This window comes from Arachis stenosperma, chromosome 9 (assembly GCF_014773155.1).
Source record: "Arachis stenosperma cultivar V10309 chromosome 9, arast.V10309.gnm1.PFL2, whole genome shotgun sequence".
In the NCBI taxonomy this organism is placed as follows: Eukaryota; Viridiplantae; Streptophyta; class Magnoliopsida; order Fabales; family Fabaceae; genus Arachis; species Arachis stenosperma.
In genome coordinates, this window is record NC_080385.1 from 134,156,171 (window position 1) to 134,179,799 (window position 23,629).

At 33.7% G+C, this 23,629-nt stretch overlaps 3 protein-coding genes across 3 annotated transcripts; 1 reads left to right on the forward strand and 2 right to left on the reverse strand.

The window, feature by feature from the left end:
* Positions 1-8,512: 8,512 nt before the first annotated feature.
* Positions 8,513-9,240, reverse strand: LOC130951473 (glu S.griseus protease inhibitor-like). The gene is made up of 2 exons (XM_057880127.1): positions 9,046-9,240; positions 8,513-8,920 (listed from the first exon to the last, which is right to left on the reverse strand). Exons 1-2 carry the CDS (start codon positions 9,062-9,064, stop codon positions 8,727-8,729), a joined length of 213 nt encoding a protein of 70 aa, XP_057736110.1. The 5' UTR covers positions 9,065-9,240; the 3' UTR covers positions 8,513-8,726.
* A 4,989-nt stretch (positions 9,241-14,229) lies between these two features.
* Positions 14,230-17,541, reverse strand: LOC130948225 (DNA repair protein XRCC4). Its single transcript, XM_057876937.1, has 6 exons — positions 17,313-17,541; positions 17,078-17,220; positions 16,706-16,834; positions 15,844-15,966; positions 15,406-15,667; positions 14,230-15,302 (listed from the first exon to the last, which is right to left on the reverse strand). Exons 1-5 carry the CDS (start codon positions 17,458-17,460, stop codon positions 15,431-15,433), a joined length of 780 nt encoding a protein of 259 aa, XP_057732920.1. The 5' UTR covers positions 17,461-17,541; the 3' UTR covers positions 14,230-15,302; positions 15,406-15,430.
* Positions 17,542-17,661: 120 nt separating this feature from the next.
* Positions 17,662-23,348, forward strand: LOC130948224 (ureidoglycolate hydrolase). Its single transcript, XM_057876936.1, has 12 exons — positions 17,662-18,786; positions 18,886-18,971; positions 19,573-19,647; positions 19,789-19,917; positions 20,326-20,412; positions 20,552-20,754; positions 20,834-20,936; positions 21,375-21,466; positions 21,614-21,676; positions 21,829-22,069; positions 22,578-22,618; positions 23,100-23,348. Exons 1-12 carry the CDS (start codon positions 18,529-18,531, stop codon positions 23,195-23,197), a joined length of 1,476 nt encoding a protein of 491 aa, XP_057732919.1. The 5' UTR covers positions 17,662-18,528; the 3' UTR covers positions 23,198-23,348.
* The last annotated feature ends 281 nt before the right edge of the window (positions 23,349-23,629 follow it).

Below are 23,629 nucleotides of genomic sequence, written 5' to 3' on the forward strand. Positions count from 1 at the left end.
ACCATTCTGGCGCTGAACGCCCAATACAAGCAACAACCTGGCGTTAAACACCAGGATGGTGCACGAAGAGGACAATCTGGCGCTGAACGCCAGAAACATGCATTACATGGGCGTTGAACGCCCAGAACATGCACAAATGGGCGTTTGAACGCCAGGATGATGCATGGAGGCATGTTACATGCCTATATGGTGAAGGAATGGTATTTGTTTTCACCTCAGGATCTGTGGACCCCACAGGATCCTCACCTCAGGATCTGTGGACCCCACAGGATCCCCACCTAACATATTCACACCTTACCTTCTAATCCTAGTTTTTGTGAATGTGATTACTCTTCCCCATGTCATACTTCCCAACATCTTCTTCATCAATCACCTCAATTCCTCTTCCCAATTACCCCATTCACCATTCACATCAACCCCCTCTTCCCCATAAACCCCACCTACCTCCATAAAATTCAAATTCACTTTCCCACCCATTCCCACCCAAATTGGCCGAACCTATACCCTCCCCTCTCCCTATAAATACCCTTCCCTTCTTCATCATTTTCACACAACACAAATACCTTCTTCTCCCATATAGCCGAACCTACTCTCTCCCTCTCCTCCATATTCTCTTCTTCTCCTTCTACTTTTCTTTTCTTTCTTGCTCGAGGACGAGCAAAATTTTAAGTTTGGTGTGGTAAAAGCATAAGCTTTTTTTGTTTTTCCATTACCAATGGCACCTAAGGCCGGAGTTTCCTCAAGAAAAGGGAAAGGGAAAGCAAAAGCTTCCACATTCGAGTCTTGGGAGAAGGAGAGATTTATCTCCAAAAGCCATCAAGACCACTTCTATGATGTTGTGGCAAAGAAGAAAGTGATCCCTGAGGTCCCTTTCAAGCTCAAGAAAAATGAGTATCCGGAGATCCGACATGAAATTCAAAGAAGAGGTTGGGAAGTCTTAGCCAACCCCATGCAACAAGTTGGAATTCTAATGGTTCAAGAGTTCTATGCCAATGCATGGATCACTAGGAACCATGACCAAAGTATGAACCCAAGCCCAAAGAATTATCTCACAATGGTTAGGGGGAAATACTTGGATTTTAGTCCGGAAAATGTGAGGTTGGCGTTTCACTTACCCATGATGCAAGGTGATGAACGCCCCTACACAAGAAGGGTCAACTTTAACCAAAGGTTGGACCAAGTCCTTATGGACATATGTGTGGAAGGCGCCCAATGGAGAGTAGACTCCAAAGGCAAGCCAGTCCAACTAAGAAGACTGGACCTCAAGCCTGTAGCTAGAGGATGGTTGGAGTTCATTCAAAGATCCATCATCCCTACAAGCAACCGATCTGAAGTTACTGTGGATCGGGCCATCATGGTTCATAGCATCATGATTGGAGAGGAGGTGGAAGTTCATGAAGTCATCTCCAATGAACTCTACAAAATAGCTGACAAGCCTTCATACATGGCACGGCTAGCCTTCCCCCACCTTATATGCCATCTATGTTACTCAGTGGAGTTATCATAGAAGGAGATGTCTCCATTGAAGAAGACAAGCCCATCACCAAGAAAAGGATGGAGCAATCAAGAGAAGTTCCTCACGGCCATCAAGAAGAACATGAGGAAGTTCATCATCAACAAATGCCTCAAGGAATGCACTTTCCTCCCAACAACTATTGGGAGCAACTCAATACCTCTTTAGAAGATTTGAGCCATAATGTTGAACAATTAAGGATGGAACATCATGAGCACTCCATCATTCTCCAAGAAATAAGAGAAGATCAAAGAGCAATGAGGGAGGAGCAACAAAGGCAAGGAAGGGACATAGAAGAGTTGAAGAACATCATTGGTCCTTCAAGAAGAAGACGCCACTAGAGGTGGATTCATTCCTTGTTCTTTATTTCTTTCTGTTTTCGGTTTTTAATTTATTGTGTTTATCTATGTTTTGTGTCTTTATTTCATGATCATTAGTATGTAACCATGCCTTAAAGCTATGAATAAAATCCATTGGTCCTTCACCTCTCTTAAAAGAAAAATGTTTTAATTCAAAAGAACAAGAAGTACATAGATTTCGAAAATAGCTCTTGAATTTAAATTAATTATATTGATGTGGTGACAATACTTTTTATTTTCTGAATGAATGCTTGAACAGTGCATATGTCTTTTGATATTGTTGTTTATGAATGTTAAAATTGTTGGCTCTTGAAAGAATGATGAACAAAGAGAAATGTTATTGATGATCTGAAAAAAAACATCATGAAATTGATTCTTGAAGCAAGAAAAAGCAGTGAAAAAAAAAGGGGGGGGGGCGAAAATTTCAAAAAGCAAGGATCCAAGGCTTTGAGCATTAATGGATAGGAGGGCCCAAGGAAATTAAATCCAGGCCTAAGCGGCTAAATCAAGCTGTCCCTAACCATGTGCTTGTGTCATGAAGGTCCAAGTGAAAAGCTTGGGACTGAATGGTTAAAGTCGTGATCCAAAGCAAAAGAGTGTGCTTAAGAGCTCTGGACACCACTAACTGGAGACTTTAGCAAAGCTAAGTCACAATCTGAAAAGGTTCACCCAGTTATGCGTCTGTGGCATTTATGTATCTGGTGGTAATACTAGAAAACAAAATGCTTAGGGCCACAGCCAAGACTCATAAGTAGCTGTGTTCAAGAATCAACATGCTTAACTAGGAAAGTCAATAACACTATCCAAAATTCTAAGTTCCTAGAGAAGCCAATCATTCTGAACTTCAAAGGAAAAAGTGAGATGCCAAACCTGTTCAGAAGCAAAAAGCTACAAGTCCCGCTCATCTAATTAAATTAATATTCATTGACATTCTGGAATTTATAGTATATTCTCTTCTTTTTATCCTATTTGATTTTCAGTTGCTTGGGGACAAGCAACAATTTAAGTTTGGTGTTGTGATGAGCGGATAATTTATACGCTTTTTGGCATAGTTTTTACATAGTTTTTAGTAAGTTTAAGCTACTTTTAGGGATGTTTTCATTAGTTTTTATGTTAAATTCACATTTCTGGACTTTACTATGAGTTTGTGTGTTTTTCTGTGATTTCAGGTAAATTCTGACTGAAATTGAGGGATTCGAGCAAAACTCTGATAAAGGCTGACAAAAGGACTGCTGATGCTGTTGGATTCTGACCTCCCTGCACTCGAAATGGATTTTCTGGAGCTACAGAACTCCAAATGGCGCGCTCTCAACGGCATTGGAAAGTAGACATCCAGGGCTTTCCAGCAATATATAATAGTCCATGCTTTATTCGAAGAATGACGACGTAACTTGGCGTTAAACGCCAAGTTCATGCTGCTGTCTGGAGTTAAACGCCAGAAAAACGTCATGATCCGGAGTTGAACGCCCAAAACATGTCATAACTCAAAGTTCAACGCCAAGAAATGCCTTAGCTCGTGGATTGATCAAGCTCAGCCCAAGCACACACCAAGTGGGCCCCGGAAGTGAATTTATGCATCAATTACTTACTCATGTAAACCCTAGAAGCTAGTCTAGTATATATAGGACATTTATCTATTGTATTAGACATCTTTTGACCACTTTAAACTCATTATTCATTCGGTCACTTGATCATGGAGAGGGCTGGCCATTCGGCCATGCCTGAACCCTTTGCTTATGTATTTTCAACGGTGGAGTTTCTGCACACCATAGATTAAGGGTGTGGAGCTCTGCTGTACCTCAAGTATCAATGCAATTCTATCTTCTTTTATTCGGTCTCTATCTTATTCTTATTCCAAGATATTCATTCGTACCCAAGAACATGATGAATGTGATGAGTTAGATAACCCTCATTATTATTCTCACTTATGAACGCGCGTGATTGACAACCACTTCCGTTCTACATGCAACAAGGCTTGAATGTGTATCTCTTAGATTAAAGAGATACCCCAACAGAATCTTCGTGGTATAAGCTAGATAGATGGCGGCATTTATGAGGATCCGAAAAGTCCAACCTTGTCTGTGGTGTTCCGAGTAGGATCCTGGGAATCCGGAAAGTCCAACCTTGTCTGTGGTGTTCCGAGTAGGATTCCGGTAATGAATGACTGTGACGTGCTTCAAACCTGTAACCTGCTGGGCGTTAGTGACAGACGCAAAAGAATCAATGGATTCTATTCCAGTAGGAGCGAGAACCAACCGGTGATTGGCCGTACTGTGACAGAGTGCGTGAGCATTAGCTTTCACTGCGAGGATGGGATGTAGCCATCAACCATGGGTGATGCCTCCAGACTGGTTAGCTGTGCGAGTGACAGCCGCATAGGATATTTCCCCGAGAGGATTGAAAGTAGCCACAGCTGATGGTGAACCCCTATACAAAGCTTGCCATGGAAAGGAGTAGGAAGGATTGAGTAGAAGCAGTGGGAAGGCAGACGTCCGTGAGGCATACAGCACCTCCATACACTTATCTGAAATTCTCACCAATGAATCTACATAAGTATTTCTATCCTTTTTATTATTTATTTTCTATTTTATTATTCCTATCCTCGAACCCATAAATAATGTTTAATCTCCCTAACTGAGATTTGCAAGGTGACCATAGCTTGCTTCATACCAACAATCTCTGTGGATTCGACCCTTACTCACGTAAGGTTTATTACTTGGACGACCCAGTACACTTGCTGGTTAGTTGAACGGAGTTGTGAAAATAAACAGTGCCCTAAGAGTAAACTCATCAAAGTATAAAGAACATGTGATCACAATTTCGTCCACCACTCTGCATCTCATGGCTGTAATTCAGTTTGCCCGAGTTGCTGCCTTTACCCGAGACTCCCGATAACCTTCTCGCGTGCAGTGAATAGACTGACTAATGTGTATCTTTGATTTCTTCTGGATCTTGTCGAAGTTCGTGTTCCTTATTTTAGTAACGAATCCAACTTTCTTTGCATAATTTGCATAAAATTCCTGTGCCAGAGGCAATGAATCAAAACACATTTCTATGACTGGAATTTTCTCTTCACTGATCCCACTATGATCCGACAACTGTAGTGTCAATTCACAAAACCAAATACGAATTAAAACTAGCATTAAGCCATTAACACAAACTATAACGCGATGACAAACAATAGGGAATAATTCAAATCTCGTGTCTTAAGTCCAACTCATCCTTTCTCATCACAATGACGTCGGTAATTTCGTCGACCTTCAATTAAAGACACCGGAAAAAACTTTTATCAACTTGAGATCCTTACTATATAATGAATCACTCCAATAAAAAACATAAAAAAAGTACAAACACATATGGGAGTCAAGCATACTTTATTGTAAAAAACATCTAATTAACATGAATAAGAAACATTCACATAACATATTGTCATTAAATTTCATGCAATGCAGGACCAGCCTATCCAAGATACCTTAGACCTCTCTTGAATAACAACTTCACCCACACTCAATTCTTCATTCCCTTCGTTTGAATTGATCAATGTGCTATTCGATCCATCTTCCGGGGTTGAGAACTCCATGGACGTTACTCTTTTCCGGAAGCTTTGAACTGTGACGACAGCTTCTTTGTGCAGGAAACGCTATGCTTGATGGTCTTTGCGGGAGAACCATGCTCACGAACATCACGGCTAATGGTGGCACAAACCGGGGAGAAGCGACGAGGGAGCCACGGGTTGAATGATTCGATGGAGAGGATGGAGGCAATTGATGAGAAGAAGAGTGAATTATTGCACCGTTTTCGGGAAGAACTTGCACCACGATCAATCGCAGCACCGCTAATAGCCTTAAGGACCGAAGATAACCGATAAGGGAGCGCCGTGAGTATGTCTTGGATGGAGGAGGTTGGTGCCTTTACTGTTTGGATGAGAGCTCAGATGCACCGCAACCATGGAGAGGGAGAGAGAGTGAAGACTCGGAAGCGTTGTGGACTTTTACCGTGATTTCTGTCGGGAGGTTCTCAACATATCCCTTTAAATTTGATTTTGGCATTAAAAACTATTAATAACAAATATTTTGAATTATAAATGAATAAAATTAATTAAGATAATTATAAATAATTAAGTTGTTCAATTCTTAACTGGTTAGAAGTTAATTTCATATACTTTTTCTTCTACAATATTTGGTTGGAATTCCGTTATATTTTGTGAGGATGAAAAGACCCTTGAGCTGAACGAGTAATAAATAAGGCTCAAATACGAGAGAGGTGTTTTTTTTTTTGGGGGGGTCATTAAATATGAGAGAGAGTTATCCATACACTAAAATCCCAAATGTTTACCAAAAACATGGCCCAAATAAAAAGAAAGAAAGTGAGTGTGTAGTGGGTTGTGACAAAGGAAAAATCATGTGTTCATTCTTATCACTCTAATTGAGAAAGTAAAGTAAAACAAAAAGCATTATAAAGAGGATCAACGATAAACATAAAAGATTAACGAGGTTGAATAGAAGTTGTAATTGAAAGAAAAATTATTCTCATAACAAGAAAGATTAGAAAGGGTATGCCTAAAATAAGTACAATAATTATGTGTTTATTGGATGCGTTATATTTATATAGATCATTAAATTTGATTAGATAAAAATTAAATACTAATATGAAAAAAAAGTATTGATGAACTCTAATAAATATAGAATATCCTAATACATAAATAAATGCTTTAAATAACAATAATTTAATACACAATACTTTAATGGATAACATAATCTTTTATTCATAAATAATTAAATATAAAATATATAAATACAAAAATATAAGTATTTTTATTCAATAAAATTAATTATTATGTAAAAAAATTTTATTATGATATTAAAAAATTATATTAAATAAAATTTTAAACTATAATATATAAAAATATAAAATAATTAAAATTTTATTTTATATTACTTGACAAATAATTAGATTATTATATTTAAAATTTATTAACTAACTAATTTTATTAAAGATATTATTATATAATATAATTTTTCATCAAAATATTTTAAAAATATAATTTATTTAAAATATTATATATAGTATATGAAAATATTAACTTTTTATTTTTTAATCTTCTTTAAAAACAGAATAAATAATATAATTCTTAAAACATGCCTATCATATTACATATTTACTTATATTAGTAATACCTAAACTTATCAAACTTAGGTAATTAAAAATATAAAACATATAAATACAAAAAAATAAAAATATTTTGGAAATATTATGACATTTACACTAATGTTTCATATATATATATATATATATATATATATATATATATATATATATATATATCTTATTATAAATATATAATTTTAAATATTATATATATGAAACTTTAAATGTTAATTTTAATAAATAAAAAATATTTATTTTTTGTATTTATATATTTTATATTTTTAATTATGTAAATTTCATTAGTTTAAATCTTACTAATATAATTTAATATATAATGTGATAGGTATGTATTTAGAATTATATTATTTTTATTTTATTTTTCTAAAAAAAATTAAAAAAATAAAAAATTAATATTTTCATGTATTATATATAATATTTAAATAAATTATATTTTTAAAATATTTTGATGAAAAATTATTTTATATAATAATATCTTTAACAAAATTAGTTAATTAATAAATTTTTTAATAATAATCTAATTATTTGTCAAGTAATATAAAATAAAATTTTAATTATTTTATATTTTTATGTTACAGTTTAAAATTTTATTTTAATATAATTTTTTAATATTATAAAAATTTATTGTATAATAATTAATTTTATTGAATAAAAAATACTAATATTTTTGTATTTATATATTTTATATTTAATTATTTAAAAATAAAAAATTTTGTTGCCATTTAAAGTATTAGGTATTAAAGTATTGTCATTTAAAATATTTATTTATGTATTAAGATATTCTGTATTTACTAGAGTCTATCAATGCTTTTCTTTCATATTAGCCTTTGATTTTTATCTAATTAAATCTAATGGTTTATATAAACGTGGCGCATCGAATAAATACATAATTGTTGTGCTCATTTTAGACATACCAAATTATAACATATAGATAGAGAAAAGAAAATTAAAGGGAAACATTGAACAAGACAGCTTAAAAAAAACCAGAAAATGAAAAATAGATCTTTTGTCTTCTTCCATGCATATATATGTAGCAGTCAAAGCGCAAATAAAAAAATTAATATGCAATAGTCACTATCATAACATCATCGTTAATTAATAAAATGAGAAAAATAATACCAGTAGAGTATGGTAATTCGAAAAATAGTAGATACCAACACTTTGAGTTAAAAAATATATTAGTTCAAATACAAATCAAATATAAGAAAAAATATTGATCATCTAACATTCTTTGTAAGGTTAATTAAAATATGAAAGCCGCAATAAATGCTCAATATAATGAAAATTAACCTACTGGGAGGATTTCCACCACTAATTAAATTCATAGAACAAAAAAGTCCTATATATATGTTTGTGCGTGTGTGTGTGTGTGTACTTAGCACAAACCATGAACAAGAATGGAAAGTCAACGTTATTATTTTCAAATCAACACTAGTTGATGATGAATACATGCTTGCAAATTAAAAGTAGTTCATAAGAGAAGGCTTTTTAATTAATGACATTATTTTGATACCATTTATCTTTATTGAAATAAAAACAATCAAAATTTAGAAAGGAGGTTATTGACGACCTTCCTCATCTCTAACTTATTTTCCATATGAAACAACATGCAATACATACTGGAATTTGGAAAGAAATTAAATTCCTTATTTTATATATATTATATAGGAAAAGAAGATCAGAGTGTTCTATCCAATAATTGGAACCCTTTTAACAATTCCAGCTTTGTTGATCCAAACCCAAACCCTATCACATCGATAATCAGTGGTTACTATGCTTCCTTCAGGCACAATTATAGCATTCACCAACGGATTTTCCCTCTCAATTCTTGCCTCTGCCACTGTTCCTTCAAATCCAACCAATTCGGGCCATGAACTCTTTCCTGCACACAATCCAATTCAATATAAACATATAGTATGTATTAATCATGACTTATTATAGAGACACCAAAAAAATCATGACTTATTATAGAGTATGCATATTAATTAATATAAACATATTATTTACCTTCGCAACCAGTACTCATGTTTGCCTCTTCTAAATCCCTAAGCTAGATTTGTGTGACTTTATAGTTTCTTTCTTTTTGGCTAATTGCAACTATTATTTTTCGACATGAATGAATTTCAATCTATAGCAGGGGTATTTATAGTTGGCGAGCTCAACAATATGTTTTTCTTTCTTATATTTTAATTTTAATAAAATGTATATTGACTTGACTTTTTTCTATGTGATCCTGGGACGAATAGTTTCAAGATAAACGTATTACCAATGGAGTTGTCATACCTGTAATGTACATATATCAAATAAGACATTCAAATGAAATCAATTTGAATATAGACAAAATATCGATCTGATCCAAATTAAAATTATCAGTTCAAATTAAATTAAGTATTTACATTTTTTATATTCAGATACGATCCCATCTACAAATTACAAACACAAATGACAAATCAGATATCAAATATATCTGATAAAAAAAAAAAATAAACGAATCAAGCCAATCTTGTCAAATTAAACAAATCTTGCCACACCGCTTAGTAGTGATAAGCTAGAGAGAACGATAACAAACTATATATTGATACTTATACCCCAAATAAATAAATAAATAAATTGTTATTACTATTGTGTCCAGTAATTAATTAGATTATTGTTTCAATTGCCAGTGAAACAGAAGAGTTTATTAGCTAAAATCTAAAACTAGAGGCACACACAAATTGAAAAGGTATATATTTTTATTTATTTATTTATTTTGTGGATATACGGATCCATAATTACAAATGTGAAATCTGCGATTCAATATCTTATTTAACTACAAATTGAATCAAATCGAATCTAATAATACATGCGGATCGAATGCGTATAATCTTGATCGCATGTCGGATCCGGATTTGTATACCAATAAGTATGTTGTCAACGTTTTCAATATTACGCAATCGGTGTTCTTGTTTGATGCCTCATTGTATTCAAAGATTTACGCGTATGCATGCAGGTACGGCTTAGTACAAGTTTGGCAACTGAATATTATGGATAAGTACAATAGAGTGGAACTTAGCTTCATTATTCAAAGTGGAAACTACTTCCCCTTATTTGTTGTGCTGCGCATCGGTTCAAATTAAAAACTAATATAGTTTAAATTAAACTAAAGGTTAAGTACGATTTTGTTGTTATTGATCTATTATCTTAATTTGTATAAGATGTTGAAGGTGATTGCTGACAAGTTGACTACATTATAGAAGAAATTTATGTGGTGTAAAGAGAATGATAACTATGGTATATCTCTAATAAAGTGGAAAGTGGTTCAAACATAAAAAAAAGTTGAAAAATAGGGAGTTGAAGATGCAGTGTTGAATAATACAACGCTTCTCTTTAAGTGGTAGTGACAATTTTTAAAAGAGGATTATCTGTTGTGGAAGAAGATTGTTTGTTCTTGTAACAATTTAAACCCTAATGTAATGCTATCAAATCAGACTTTACTAGTAAAAGGTGACACGTAAAAAGACATCTATCAGTTGAATATAAAAGAACAACAGGTGAAAGATAAAATTATTAGTGGGCTGGCGATGGAAGTAGAAAATGGAAGAAAAATTCTATTTTGGAAAGATAATTGGGTTCAAGGTGATCCTTCGAAAGCAAGTTTCCAAGGCTCTTATCTATTTCAAACCAACAAGGATCTGTGATAGAGGACTATGGATTTGGAATTGGTTAGACTGGATTTGAAATTTTCATTGGAGGAGAGAGTTGTTCCAATAGGAGTTGGAACTTGTTCATCAACTTCATGATAGGTTAAGGCCAGTGAAGCTATCAACTGGTAGAGAGGATAATCTTGTTTAGAAATTTGATAATAAAGGTGTTTTTTCTACTAACTCTTTTGTGCAGATGTTGCAATCGGAGACCCTTTCAAAAGAGATTACGAGCTATAGTTTCATAAGTCCAATTTGAAAAGGGTTGGTACCTCCGAGAGTTGAACTTTTTGGGTGGTTTGTTCTAGTCAGTAGGGTGAATAAAGAGAGGTTGAGTAGATTAGGCGTTATTCATTAGAGTGACAATATATGTGTCCTGTGTAAAAAGAATATGAAATTTGTTATCATTTATTTCTTTTATGTGAATTTACGTAGCAGATGTAGTGTGCTTGGTTGAGGTGTTTTCATAGAGTTTGGGTTGTACTAGGAACTATCAAAGGCCTGTTTGAGAGTTGGACTGGCATGCCTAATAGAAAAGAGGATCGGAGCAGAAGATGTGGCTGACTAAATTCTTTGCAGTGATTTGGAACATCTGGTTGGAACGCAATGACAGAATTTTCAACAATAAAGAAGCAGGTGTTGAGATCATACAAAGAAGAACGTTTTTGAACTATAAAGAGTGAACTAGTATCGATCCTGTTGGTTGTTGATGATATTACAGGAGATGACAGGAGATTGATAATCTTTGTGTTTAGGTTTGTTTTTGCTGCGTCTGTTTGTTTGTTGCTCTATTTTAGTGTGTTAAACTTTTTTTGTTTAAAAAAAATATGATTTTAGTAAAAAACTTTTTTAATTTTTAACTTTTTTTGTATACAGAATTGTCTTTAAATTTTAATATAATTTTAACCATAAGGACTAAAATTATATTTAACCCATAAACTAATATTTCAATTTTTTTTAATATTTTAAAAAAAATATTAGAGAAATAACATGTTTTATTAGTCAATATTTTATTTTTATATTATAAAAATTTAAGATTTAATTTTTAAAATTTAATATAAAAATAATTTTATTGACTAAATATTAATAAAAAAACAAATTTTATTGATTATATAACATTGCTCAATATTTTATATTTTTATTATATATACATGCATGTAAGTTTATTTATTTTATTAAATTGTGCTTATACATATAATAAAGTCAAATAAATATATCGTATCCTTCTCTTAAGAATAAGTCAATCCAAATCTAAATCTCCATTAATACATGTTCGGTACGTAAAATCATCCCGGTAAAGTCGTATTATTGCAAACATGAGACAACCGAGAAAGTTATAGGAAGCTTTGGTTTATGTATACGTTATGAAAGAGACGTGGAGATATAGATACAAAGTAGAGGAAAATAATAATAAGATCTTTAAAGATTTTGATTTCGTATTGAAGAAATATTAAATAGGTCCTTCAAGATAATAAATAAGGATTAATCTCTACGTACAAGTGATTTGAATTTACAAGTTTTACAAGTCTGAACGAAACCCACCCATTAAATACGTTGTTAGTCACCAAAAAAAAATACGTTGTTTGTTACATGCCTTTTTAATAGAATTTTAAATTAATTCAAATTAATTAACGCACAAATATATAACTTCTATTTTTCAAAAGATTTCGTTTCCTTTTTCGAGTTTCTTGCCAAATTTGTTGGATCTCCTTCATGTGTTCTCTCTTTGCTTCGTTTTTTTCGATTTTCATGGTTTCTGAAATCAAGCTTTGAAATCGTTTTGAAGATAATGGAACTTCAGAAATACACCCAAACAATAACAGAAATACACCCAAACAGTTACAGAAAGGATTACAGAAATACACCCAAACGGTTACAGAAATACACCCAAAGGATTACAAAAATACATCCAAAGGATTTAAGAAATACACACAAAACAGGGGGAGACAGTATATTTCTTCTTGAAATCTTTTAATGTTTTGCTGGTTAAGGATGAAGCACATGGCAGAGACAATCTAGAAGAAAAACCTAGAAGAACAGTAAAACAGTACCTTGAATAATCTTTCTTCCTTTTTTTTGGTGATTTTTTATGGAAATTTGTATCTTTTTTTCTTGATTTCTTCTACTCTTCGCGATGAGTTGGAACTTTTCTGCAGAATCGTAGTAGTTTGTTTTGAATGCCCCTTGAATCTTGATGGTTTGCGTTTTGATTGAGGAAGAAGAGGAAGAGTGAACGTGTTGTGGAAAGGACACGTATTTTTTTCTTGATAGTTTACGTTTTGATTGAGGAAGAAGACGAAGAGTGAACGTGTTGTTGAAGGAGCGCGTGTTTTTTTCTTAGACTTGGAGCAACTTGTATAGCATGTAAGCCAAAAAGGCTTGTACGTGTAGCAGGCCTCAAGGCCTCAATAAATAATAGACATATCAAATAGAGTTGTTTATATATTTTAGGGTAAAGTATTAAATTGGTCTCCTACGTTTGTTTTGATCTTTAAAGTTTAAAGTGTTTTATTTAAATACAAAAAAATTATTTATCTTCAATTTAGTCCCACCGTGAGGTCAAAGTTAAATAATTAACAGAATGTCCTACATTATAGTAGTATAAGAACAAGATCGATAATTTAGAGAACAAGTACATGTTCCAAAGGCACAAAATCAACCGTAGATGCATCAATACATTTATTTATTATTCTCCTTAATTCTATAGAAAATATTTCATTTAAATTATAAAAAGAATGATAAATAAATATATTGATGCATCTACAGTTGATTTTGTGCCTCTAGAGCTTGTACTTGTTCTCCAAATTATTGACATTGTTCTTATACCGCTATAATGTAGAATATTCCGTTAATTATTTAATTTTGATCTCACCGTAGAACTAAATTGAAGTTAAATGAAACTTTTTTGGATTCAAATAAGACACTTTAAACTTTAAAGACCAAAACAGAATTATGCCCAAACGTAGGGACCAATTTAATACTTTACCCCATATTTTATTATTTATAGTAGTACATGTTCCATTGCTAAATATAGAAATGATATAATTTTAGACCGTAAAATATTTATTATCTTAAATATTCATATAACCTTTACCAATTGCTCTTTATTTATAACAAATATTACTAAAATTGGTAAAATTTTGCTTCAAAAATTATTATATACATGACAATCTTTTATGAATAAATATGTTACTATCGTTAAATTTTATGTGATAAATTGATAAAAAGACATCACATATCCCTCGTTTACTATCATAGAAAATTAAACTGATATTTTTTTCAAAAATTAATTAATCTAAAATTAAAATACTTAAGAACCTAATTGCCATTTTACTATACAAATTATTAGTGTGTGTATATATATAGTCCGCCCAATACTATAGCGAAGAGTAAACATTACCCTTTTTTTAGTAAAAAAACCTCAGGAAAAAAAATTATCATGTACATTGCACATACTATGATACTAATTGTAAATTTAATAAAAATTTTCACTCTTCATCCAATTAACTTTTCAACATCGAACTCTCCATATTGTCCTTAGTAAAACAATGAACATAAAACAACAAAATTGTAGTGTCTATATTATCCCCTACAATAAACTTTCCCATAAATCAATGAATATATATATATATATATATATCATCCACCACCACTACCATCCACCACCATAAATTCATCATCATCTACAGTTGATCAGAAATCAATCACCATTTATTTTTCAACAAGAAAAAAAAGAGAACATAACGGGGGTACATCAACATTGAGAAATCAAGATGGGGGAGCAAATCTCAACAACATAGCACAGATCGGAGAAAGGAGAAGTTGAAGGCGACAGAGGAGAAAAACGACATAGCCGAAAAGCGACGGAGGTGGAGGCAAAGGCAAAGCAAATTAGTCACAATCATGAGCTAGAAGAAGTTGAGGAGAAGCTAGAGGTGATAGTCGGAGTAAGAAACGATAGCAACAAGACCCAACACCCACAGTTGCATTGCCAGATCAGCAACAATGGTGGCGCGACTGAGACCAGCGGTAGAGACAACAAACCAGATCTGAGAGCTTCCTTCATCATGGGAAGAGGGCGAAAAAGAGAGAGGAGAAAGGAGGGAGGAAAAAAGAGTGCAAAGGGAGAAGAGAAAGTGGGAAGAGGACTGTGGGAGAAGACAAACTTGAAATTTTGAAAAATAACAGGAGTAAAAGTAAATAATTTGTGCCTCGCATCTTATGTCTCTGTCTCAACTCTAAAGTGGTACACAAATCCACTCGTGTCTTATTTCTTGTCTTAACTAACCAAACAATAGAGTTATACTCTATGTCGTGAGTAGACACATCCACTAACCAAAAGCTTCCTTAAGTAACATGCATCATGCTATTAGACAAAGGATAATGTTGCATAGGGCGTATTTTTGAGTTAAGGTTTTGGGTACCGAATTTCCTCCTCAAACCTTTTCTTTCCGTCTCTCTTCAAACAGTTTTTAGAATATAGAATAAGTAAGCCCTTAAACTATTTTAGAATAACTTGTAATTTTTTACAGGAAAAAATCAAGTCTCTTGAAGCATTTAGCAAGGACTTCAGCATACATAAACCTGTACACAAGAGAAAGCAAAAAGATTTACAATGTTCCATATGGATTAAGAGGCACAGATTAAAAGGGATGCATGATGATCTAGAACTAATTGGGAAACATACTCTCGATTTTGCAGATAATATTAATTCATGTGAGTCTAGTTCTCTTTCGACGAGAAGGCTTATTTTTTGAAACATCCTTTGAGGAGGCAGTAACATCCTGCTGTGGATCTTCATCGCTATTGTCGAAGCTCTCTTCATCAAAACTTTCGGTTTTGTCTGTGTCTTCTTCCACTTGAGGAGATCTCTTAGCAGTGTCTTGTTTTGACAACTGATCTCGAAGATCTCTCAATTTTGATTTCTTGGAATTTAAGACCCCCAGAAACTAAAATAAATACAAGCAGATTCAAGATCTTTGTGATTGTAAGTACGATTAATTAACTACAATGATCAACAGTCGTTCTTGAGTGAAACAGGGCTCATCATGCTATGCAATCAAAGACAACTTCCAACAGACCACAGAGATTACCATAAAACAAATGCAAAGAGGTAAGAAGTTACCTTCGTATAGATTTGCGCTTCAAATTCAGCCTTCTCATTGGCGACTTTCTCACTTTGGGCTAAACATTTTTCAGCTTCCACTTTCATGTTCTCATACAATTCATTTTTCCGAATAACTTCCTCCTGTAAATGCATTGATGCATATAAACATGTCAAACCATACTTAATAAGAATTGCTTTTTATAGTTGAGTTAACACTTCTAACCCCAAATTAGCCAACTCATTTCGTGTTGTGTTCCTGACAGACATACAGGACCCGAATACACCGAACTTGAAAAATCATCAGAAAATTCCATATATTTCTAGATGAGATTATCAATTTATAATACTTTTAGATATTTATAAATGTCAAACTATCAAGTCTAATTACCTGTGCCAACCCATTAATAGAAAATATAAATGAATGAGTAAATAAAACAATGATGGAACAATACTATGAAGGTCTTAACCACTTCACTAACTCCGTTTGTCATAATATAAAAAGAATACAGGTTTTATTAGACATGATAAATTGATAATGGAGACCTTTAATCTCCCATTTCACCCAACTGAACAACGTTGCATAGTCATTACCAATAATCATCCCATGTATTTATCTTTAATACTAATTACTACTTATAAAGTCCATGAGTAGATACTAGATAGAAACCTAATTAACTCGACAGAAAAGCACTACCTACACGAGAAAGGTTTAGATTAAAGGAATGCCATGATAGGACAATTTCAAGGTCATTAACTTCTGGTTTATCAGGAACTAACAAATTTTCTTAAGAATGACATCTCCAACACGGTGCCGATTACGAACAAAGAAACAGAGAAACATAAAGAGGCAAGTGAAATTCGTCGGGCGAAATAATCTTACACTAAGTGTTATATTTGCATCCATGAGAAAGTCCAAGATTTCTGCAGTAGTTTTTTTACAGTTAGGAGACTGCTTGCATTTCCATCTCCATTGAAGAGTCATACCTTCCTTCTCAAATGTCCATGACAACTGCAATGTTCATAAGAATTACATAAACAACAGTAATAGCAGTACCTTAAGCAACCAAATAATCAAGACACACTGAAATCTTCAAGGTATCAACCCAGCAATAAATGAATACTCTGTCTCACTCTCACAAGTTCTGTTTCTTCCTTCAAATTCAGCACAAATATGCATTCCGTAAATTTCAATCGCAGAGTAAACTACTAACCCAAAACACACTACAGTAGCAATAAAAACACAAGAGTTTACCCTTTTATGGCCATCACCAGCATCAGCAAAGTCATAAACGGAACCAGGTTGCTGAAACCCTAAGTATCGTTCAGCCAACTCCACATACTCCGAAACTGGTTGGTCCCACTGAGAAGCACGCTGGTTCACCTCCTCCTCCGAAGCTTCAAAAGATCAGAACTTGATTATGGTTTTGGCATTAAATTAGAAATGGGTAACGGAAAACGAGAGAAAAGACGAAGGGTTTGAAGGGTACCGTTGCAGAACCAGGCGTTGAAGCCATCGGTGATGGCAAGGTCGAAGCGGGTGGGGAACCAAGTTCCCTTGACAAAGATGGGTTCTCCTTCTGTGCTGTTAACTGGAATCAAGAGCTTCAAGCATGTGTGCTTCTTTGTTTCCTCCATTTTATGTTTCAATAATCTCCACTTCTCTTCACATTGGTGCAGTATCACTGTATCACTATGACGCTCCCCCAAAAAAAAAAACCCTTTTTTCCTTGCTAACCCGACCCGGTTACAAGGTGCTGGACCCGAAATATTTTGAAACATGTTGGTCCGGCTCGGACCCGATCCGGTGAACATACACTTCTCAAAATTAGGACATGTATTCACGCACACACAATGAAGATTGAAGGCAACTAGTAAGGCTGAGGCAAAACCACCCTGAAGCCTGAACCCCGCCTTCTCTTCTCAGCACACAGCCGGTGACGGCACCACCCTTTCCCTCTCAGCCCTCTCTCTGTCTCTCACCAGCATCAGAGTCACCTTGGCCCGCAGAGAAGCTCCTCTGTTCGACTGTTTCTCGGCGACAACTGACGACGATCCTCAGCGAAGTGCGATGGCGTTTCTCTACTGCCCCCGGTCGTCTTTTACTTCTCTGCCACCATCAGTTAGCCACTAGAAGTCACCACCTCTGTTCTGTTAGCCTCGCCACCTCTGCTCTGCTCCCTTTTCCTGTCGTCTTCTTGTATTCTCTGACCTCTGTTATCTGATTAGGGATTTTGATTATTGGAACTTCTATTGGGGGTGTTGATTATTGTTCTAATTAGTATTTTGATTATTATTTTGATTTCTGATTACCAGTAATGATAGTTTCTTTTTTTCTGCAAAAAATTAATTAGTAATGGTATTTTGGTATTTTGATTCTTGTTCTGATTACCAATAAATTGAATATTGCTGAATCTGAAAAAATTAATTAGTTATTTTTAGAAATTAAAATTTAATTAAAAATTATAAAACATTAGAAAAGATATTTATTTTTTATTAATAAAAATTTAATATTTATTGATTGTTTATTTTATATTTTTATTTAAGTGAGACGAATTAATTGATTCAACTAGTAATTTAACGATTAAATCAATGAATTAATGACTCGATAATCTGACGGATTAACGTGCAAATGCCCTCTATCTCATTCTCAGAGCGGTGAGTTGATGACTGTGATACTGATCAATTCGGAGTGGTTGATCATTGATGATTGATAATACCATAATACTACCTCGGAGGACAATCATGGCAGCCCTTCAACTGAGTCGCTCTAATGATGTCACTGTTGTCTTGCTGCTACTTCTGTGCACCATCATCACACCCTTCTCTTCCATTTCAGCTCAACAGCATGTGAAAGACCCTTCAATCACATCAACCATGGAGCAATTCTCCGGTTATGCAATCCATGAGCCTCACTCTTCCCTCTCTTCACTCTTAGTTGATGCTCAGGGTCTCCAGAACCAGGTCCTCGAACTCAAAACTCACTACCTCTTTGGATTGTCATGATGATTGTTTTCTTTCTTGACATTTTTTAACTGTTCTGTGTATTCTTCTTTTCATTAGATTGATGAGCTCTCAGCATTTTCTGATTCACCTGCTCCATCAGTAACAAGGGTCTTGTATACTGACAAGGATGTCTTGGCCCGCAGGTATATTTGTGACAAAGTTGTTTCATTTTTTTTTTTTGGGTGAAATTTTAGGATGAGGATGCTTTATTGGATTCGGTTGTGGCGATGCCAAGTTTTCAACCACAAATCTTGTGAAACTACTTTCTTTTTGTGGGGGAAAAACCTTTACTTTTGGTGAAAATGAGTGCCCTTGCATATTTGTTCATTTCATATTAATTGTTGATTAAATGGATAAAGTAAGTGGCACTTGGTGTTGTCTTCTTTGCTCCTAATATATATACTAAAAGTAATGTAAATAAATAATGATATGGGTTGTAAGCATAAATCAACTAGAAAATGCTAAACAAATTATAAATGAGAATGGTGTGTAGATAGCTCTTGAGGAAGCTAAGTATACAAAGTATGTATGGCTGTATGCAGTAAAATTAGGTGTGGTGTTTTGCAAAAGGAACATTGTTGATATAGACAAGAAAAGGAGATGTAAGGTTCTTATTTTCAACCTTTGCATGCATACATTAACTCTAAAGATACTAGTCAATCTGCCAAACACTTGAGCTTGATCATGTTCCTGCTTTGAATGTGAAATGTCTGCATTTACTGATTTTGCTTGTTTCATTTATAGGTATGTAAAGAACTTGATGGGACTTGCTGGTCTATCTGTCAGAGAGGACACTGTCGGTAACATTTTTGGTCGATGGTGAGTGCTCGCTGTCATACTTCTTACCAGGTTGTCATTGACTTGGCCTTCAGTCACATTGATGTTATATAATCCCTGGCTTAACCGTGTACAGTGTGACTGTAATGTTACGAGCTACACTCACGTGCAGACTTTATGCAGGGATGGTAATGAACCAGAGCTTGCTGCAGTTGCAACAGGTTCACACATTGATGCTATACCTTACTCTGGAAAATATGATGGAGTTGTTGGTGTTTTAGGTGCTATTGAAGCCATCAATGTGCTTAAAAGGTTTTTAACTTCACTTATTATTGCTGATTTAAGAATTAATAAAGTGATCAAAGTACCAAAAAACTTTTAATTATTATGGTCTCTTATTAATGAGAAAGCCTGTGTACAATTCAAACAACATATGCTTAGCGAAGTTAAAATAATGTGAAACTCATGTTTCTCATCTGTATCATATTTCTGAAATAATGAAATTATAACCTTAGAGATATAGCGAACCAAAACAGACATAAATTATATGTTATATCCATATTCTGTGTATTTTTCAGCTTGGAGAAGTATGAATGAATTGTTGATTTTTAACCAACACATTGTAGGTTTAAACCATTTTAGAACAAAGAGGAGTTCCACCAATAACAGACCCCTAGAATTTCTTGCTATAACAATGCGATGTTGACTGAATTTTCACAGGTCTGGCTTTAAACCTAAGAGACCACTGGAAATCATATTGTTCACATCGGAAGAACCAACGCGCTTTGGAATAGGTTGCTTGGGAAGGTCAGCAATGGCTTTAAGCACTTTATCATAATAGGACTCCTACTTGTGCCTATTTTTTTGTCAATTATGTCTCACATTTTGATCAACTAAGCACACCATGTATTCTACTATAAGTTTACTTGTTTGTTATTATGTGCAGCCGCTTGTTATCTGGAAGTGAGAGTCTTGCCAATGCTCTAAGTAAAGCAACTGATAGTCAAAACATATCCTTCTTAGATGCTGCAAGATCAGCTGGTTATGCGAAAGATGTTGATGACTTATCCAGTGTATTTCTAAAGAAAGGGACATATTCTGCTTTTGTAGAATTACACATAGAACAAGGGCCTATTCTAGAAGCGGAAGGTGTGTTTCTTTGATCTAACATAATCTTTGCATTAGCCATAACTTAAAATGTTTATATATTATTTGTTTCTTGACTCAGGTATCTCTATAGGCATAGTTACTGCAATTGCAGCTCCAGCGAGTCTTAAGGTTGACTTTGAAGGCAATGGCGGCCATGCCGGTGCTGTCCTTATGCCTAATAGGTGACTGCTATCATAAAACATATCTTTTTGCTTTCTTTTATGGAATTGCATCCTTATCTTTTCTCTTATACAGTTTTTCATATTTATGCCTTTTTCAAATTCATAGTTTTCATATCTTTCTTGTTTATTATTTTTTGCAACTATTCAGTATCCTTCCGTAATCATGGAAAACTGTAGTGTTGAGTATCTGACTATCAAAATTGAAGCTTATTAGTGAATAATCTATGCTTCAAGTATAAATTATGGACTATGCTACGTGTATACCAAAATCAGTCACCAAAGTTAGTCACCAGTATAAAATACATGCTGGAATACAAATACATGTTGAAAATAAATTAAATCACACATGTATTTATACACAAATACATTGGTGGATTTTAGTAGCTGATTTTGGTGTACGAATAGTATTTTTGATAAATTATAAATTATTTGGTGCAGAAATGATGCTGGATTGGCTGCTGCTGAATTAGCCCTGGCTGTTGAGAAACATGTGTTGGAATCTGGGTCTATTGATACAGTTGGCACTGTTGGTAAGTCGTTTTGACATTTAAGTACTTTCAATTCCATGGAATCTATGGTGATCTGTTCTGAACATCATCCTGCATAAATGAAAATCAAGAAAAGCACCTTCCTTAGTCTCAAATTTTCATTTAAGCCAATATATTTTATTTTGCAAGGTATCTTGGAACTGCACCCTGGAGCCATCAACAGCATCCCTAGCAAAGCACACATCGAAATTGGTGTGTATTATGTGACACATTTTCCGATGCATGGCCTTCTTTATTTGATTTTATTGGTACAAGAGAATTGCTCAGTTTTTTATATGTCTAACTAGGGATCATTTCAGTTTCTATTGTATTTTACGTAATATAATTATTTTTTGTTGTCATAGACACGAGAGACATTGATGAGGAACGAAGAAACAATGTGGTTGAGAAAATTCACCAATCAGCGATTAGAATAACTGAAACTCGTGGTGTCAAGCTTTCTGAGTTTAGTATCATCAATCAGGATCCACCAGCCCTTTCTTCTGAGGCAGTCATCAAGGCCATGGAAACTGCGACAAGAGAGCTAAACTTGACGAGCAAGTTGATGATTAGTAGAGCCTATCATGATTCATTGTTTATGGCTAGGTAATTCCAAAGAAAAATGACTGTGGTTCTGAATCAACAAAAATATATATCAAATCTTCTAAAGGTAGTATTATTCATGTTAGGTAGGGTTAAGTATACTTTTGCACCCACCAGAATTTCCATTTTGTCGCAGTTTTGGCTTGATTTTTAACTCAATATATCTTTTATTCACTTTTGATTAGAATATTAGGAATCTTGTTGTGTTAATTGATATTGGGCTTAGTGCATCACCCCCCCCCCCCCCCCCAAAAAAAAAAAAAAAAACTAAGATGTCATCTCACAGCAATCTAATATCATGTATTTAGAAATTAGAATGATATTGAGAGCATGCTTTCTCGCTTTTCCTCTTAAAGCTTATAATTTCTAAACTTTTGACCATTTTGGAAGTAGCTAATAACAATTATATTAGCATAATTTAGTTTAATCATTACCATGTTACAATCAACCAAACAGTTCTTTGCTCTTATGTGAACAGAATATCTACTCTAATGCACATTGTGTCTTGCAGGGTATCCCCAATGGGCATGATTTTCATTCCATGTTACAAAGGTACTCATCATCTTTTGCTATTCGTGCCACATGCTCACATGTTCTAATTCGATACCATAATACTTTAGAATTGTTTGTTCTTTTTTATGTAATTAAATTTACAATTTAATTTTGATGTATTATCAGTATAAAGCAGCTTTACACGTGCATGTGATTACTTTGCACGCAAAAATAACTACCTTTTACATTTACCGCACTAATGGTCATTCAAAAGAACTGATGTTATTGGATGACTATGTAAAACATTTTACATTGTCACTGCATCAAAATAATTAAACTCTTAAATTAAAGAACCAACCCTAACCAGAAAGTTGAGCTCCAGTATGTGAAATCTCGGATTCAATGAATGAACTTACTTTTAAGAATCATTCCATAACTTTCTCTATTGAAAATGCTAATCCATTCACTTGCATGTGGTAATGCTATCTGGTCTGCATTCTGATTTATCTGAACATTGGTTTGCAATTTTTTTTTTTTTCAGGATACAGCCATAAGCCTGAAGAGTTTGCAAGCATTCAAGATATGTCAAATGGAGTAAAAGTATTAGCACTCACACTTGCTAAATTGTCCCTTGAGTAATATCTTCTGTAGTGATATTTAGTATGTACTCACCATTGTAGAGCAAGGATATGTAATTTAATAATACTGATTAAATAATGTTAAATTTAGATGTACCCCATTACAGTGGTTGAAAATCCATCTAATATGACCAGTGAGCATTAAAGAAACACTTTTCGTAGGAAATGCTACCGCTTTTATAATGTTGCCACTTACCACACCAGAAAAGAAAAAAAAAAAGAGTAGTTTAATTCAAAAAACAACAGCAGAAATTAATTAGAAAGGAACTACTAAGAATCTAAGATACTAAGATTGTAGAATCCAGTTGTATATAACCAACTAGAAAGAATATCATTATTATATTATAATACGTTATATTATATTATATATGTATTAGTTGTAGTAATCTATATTTAGAGAGATGAGATCTTACTTTTCTCAATTGGCGACACA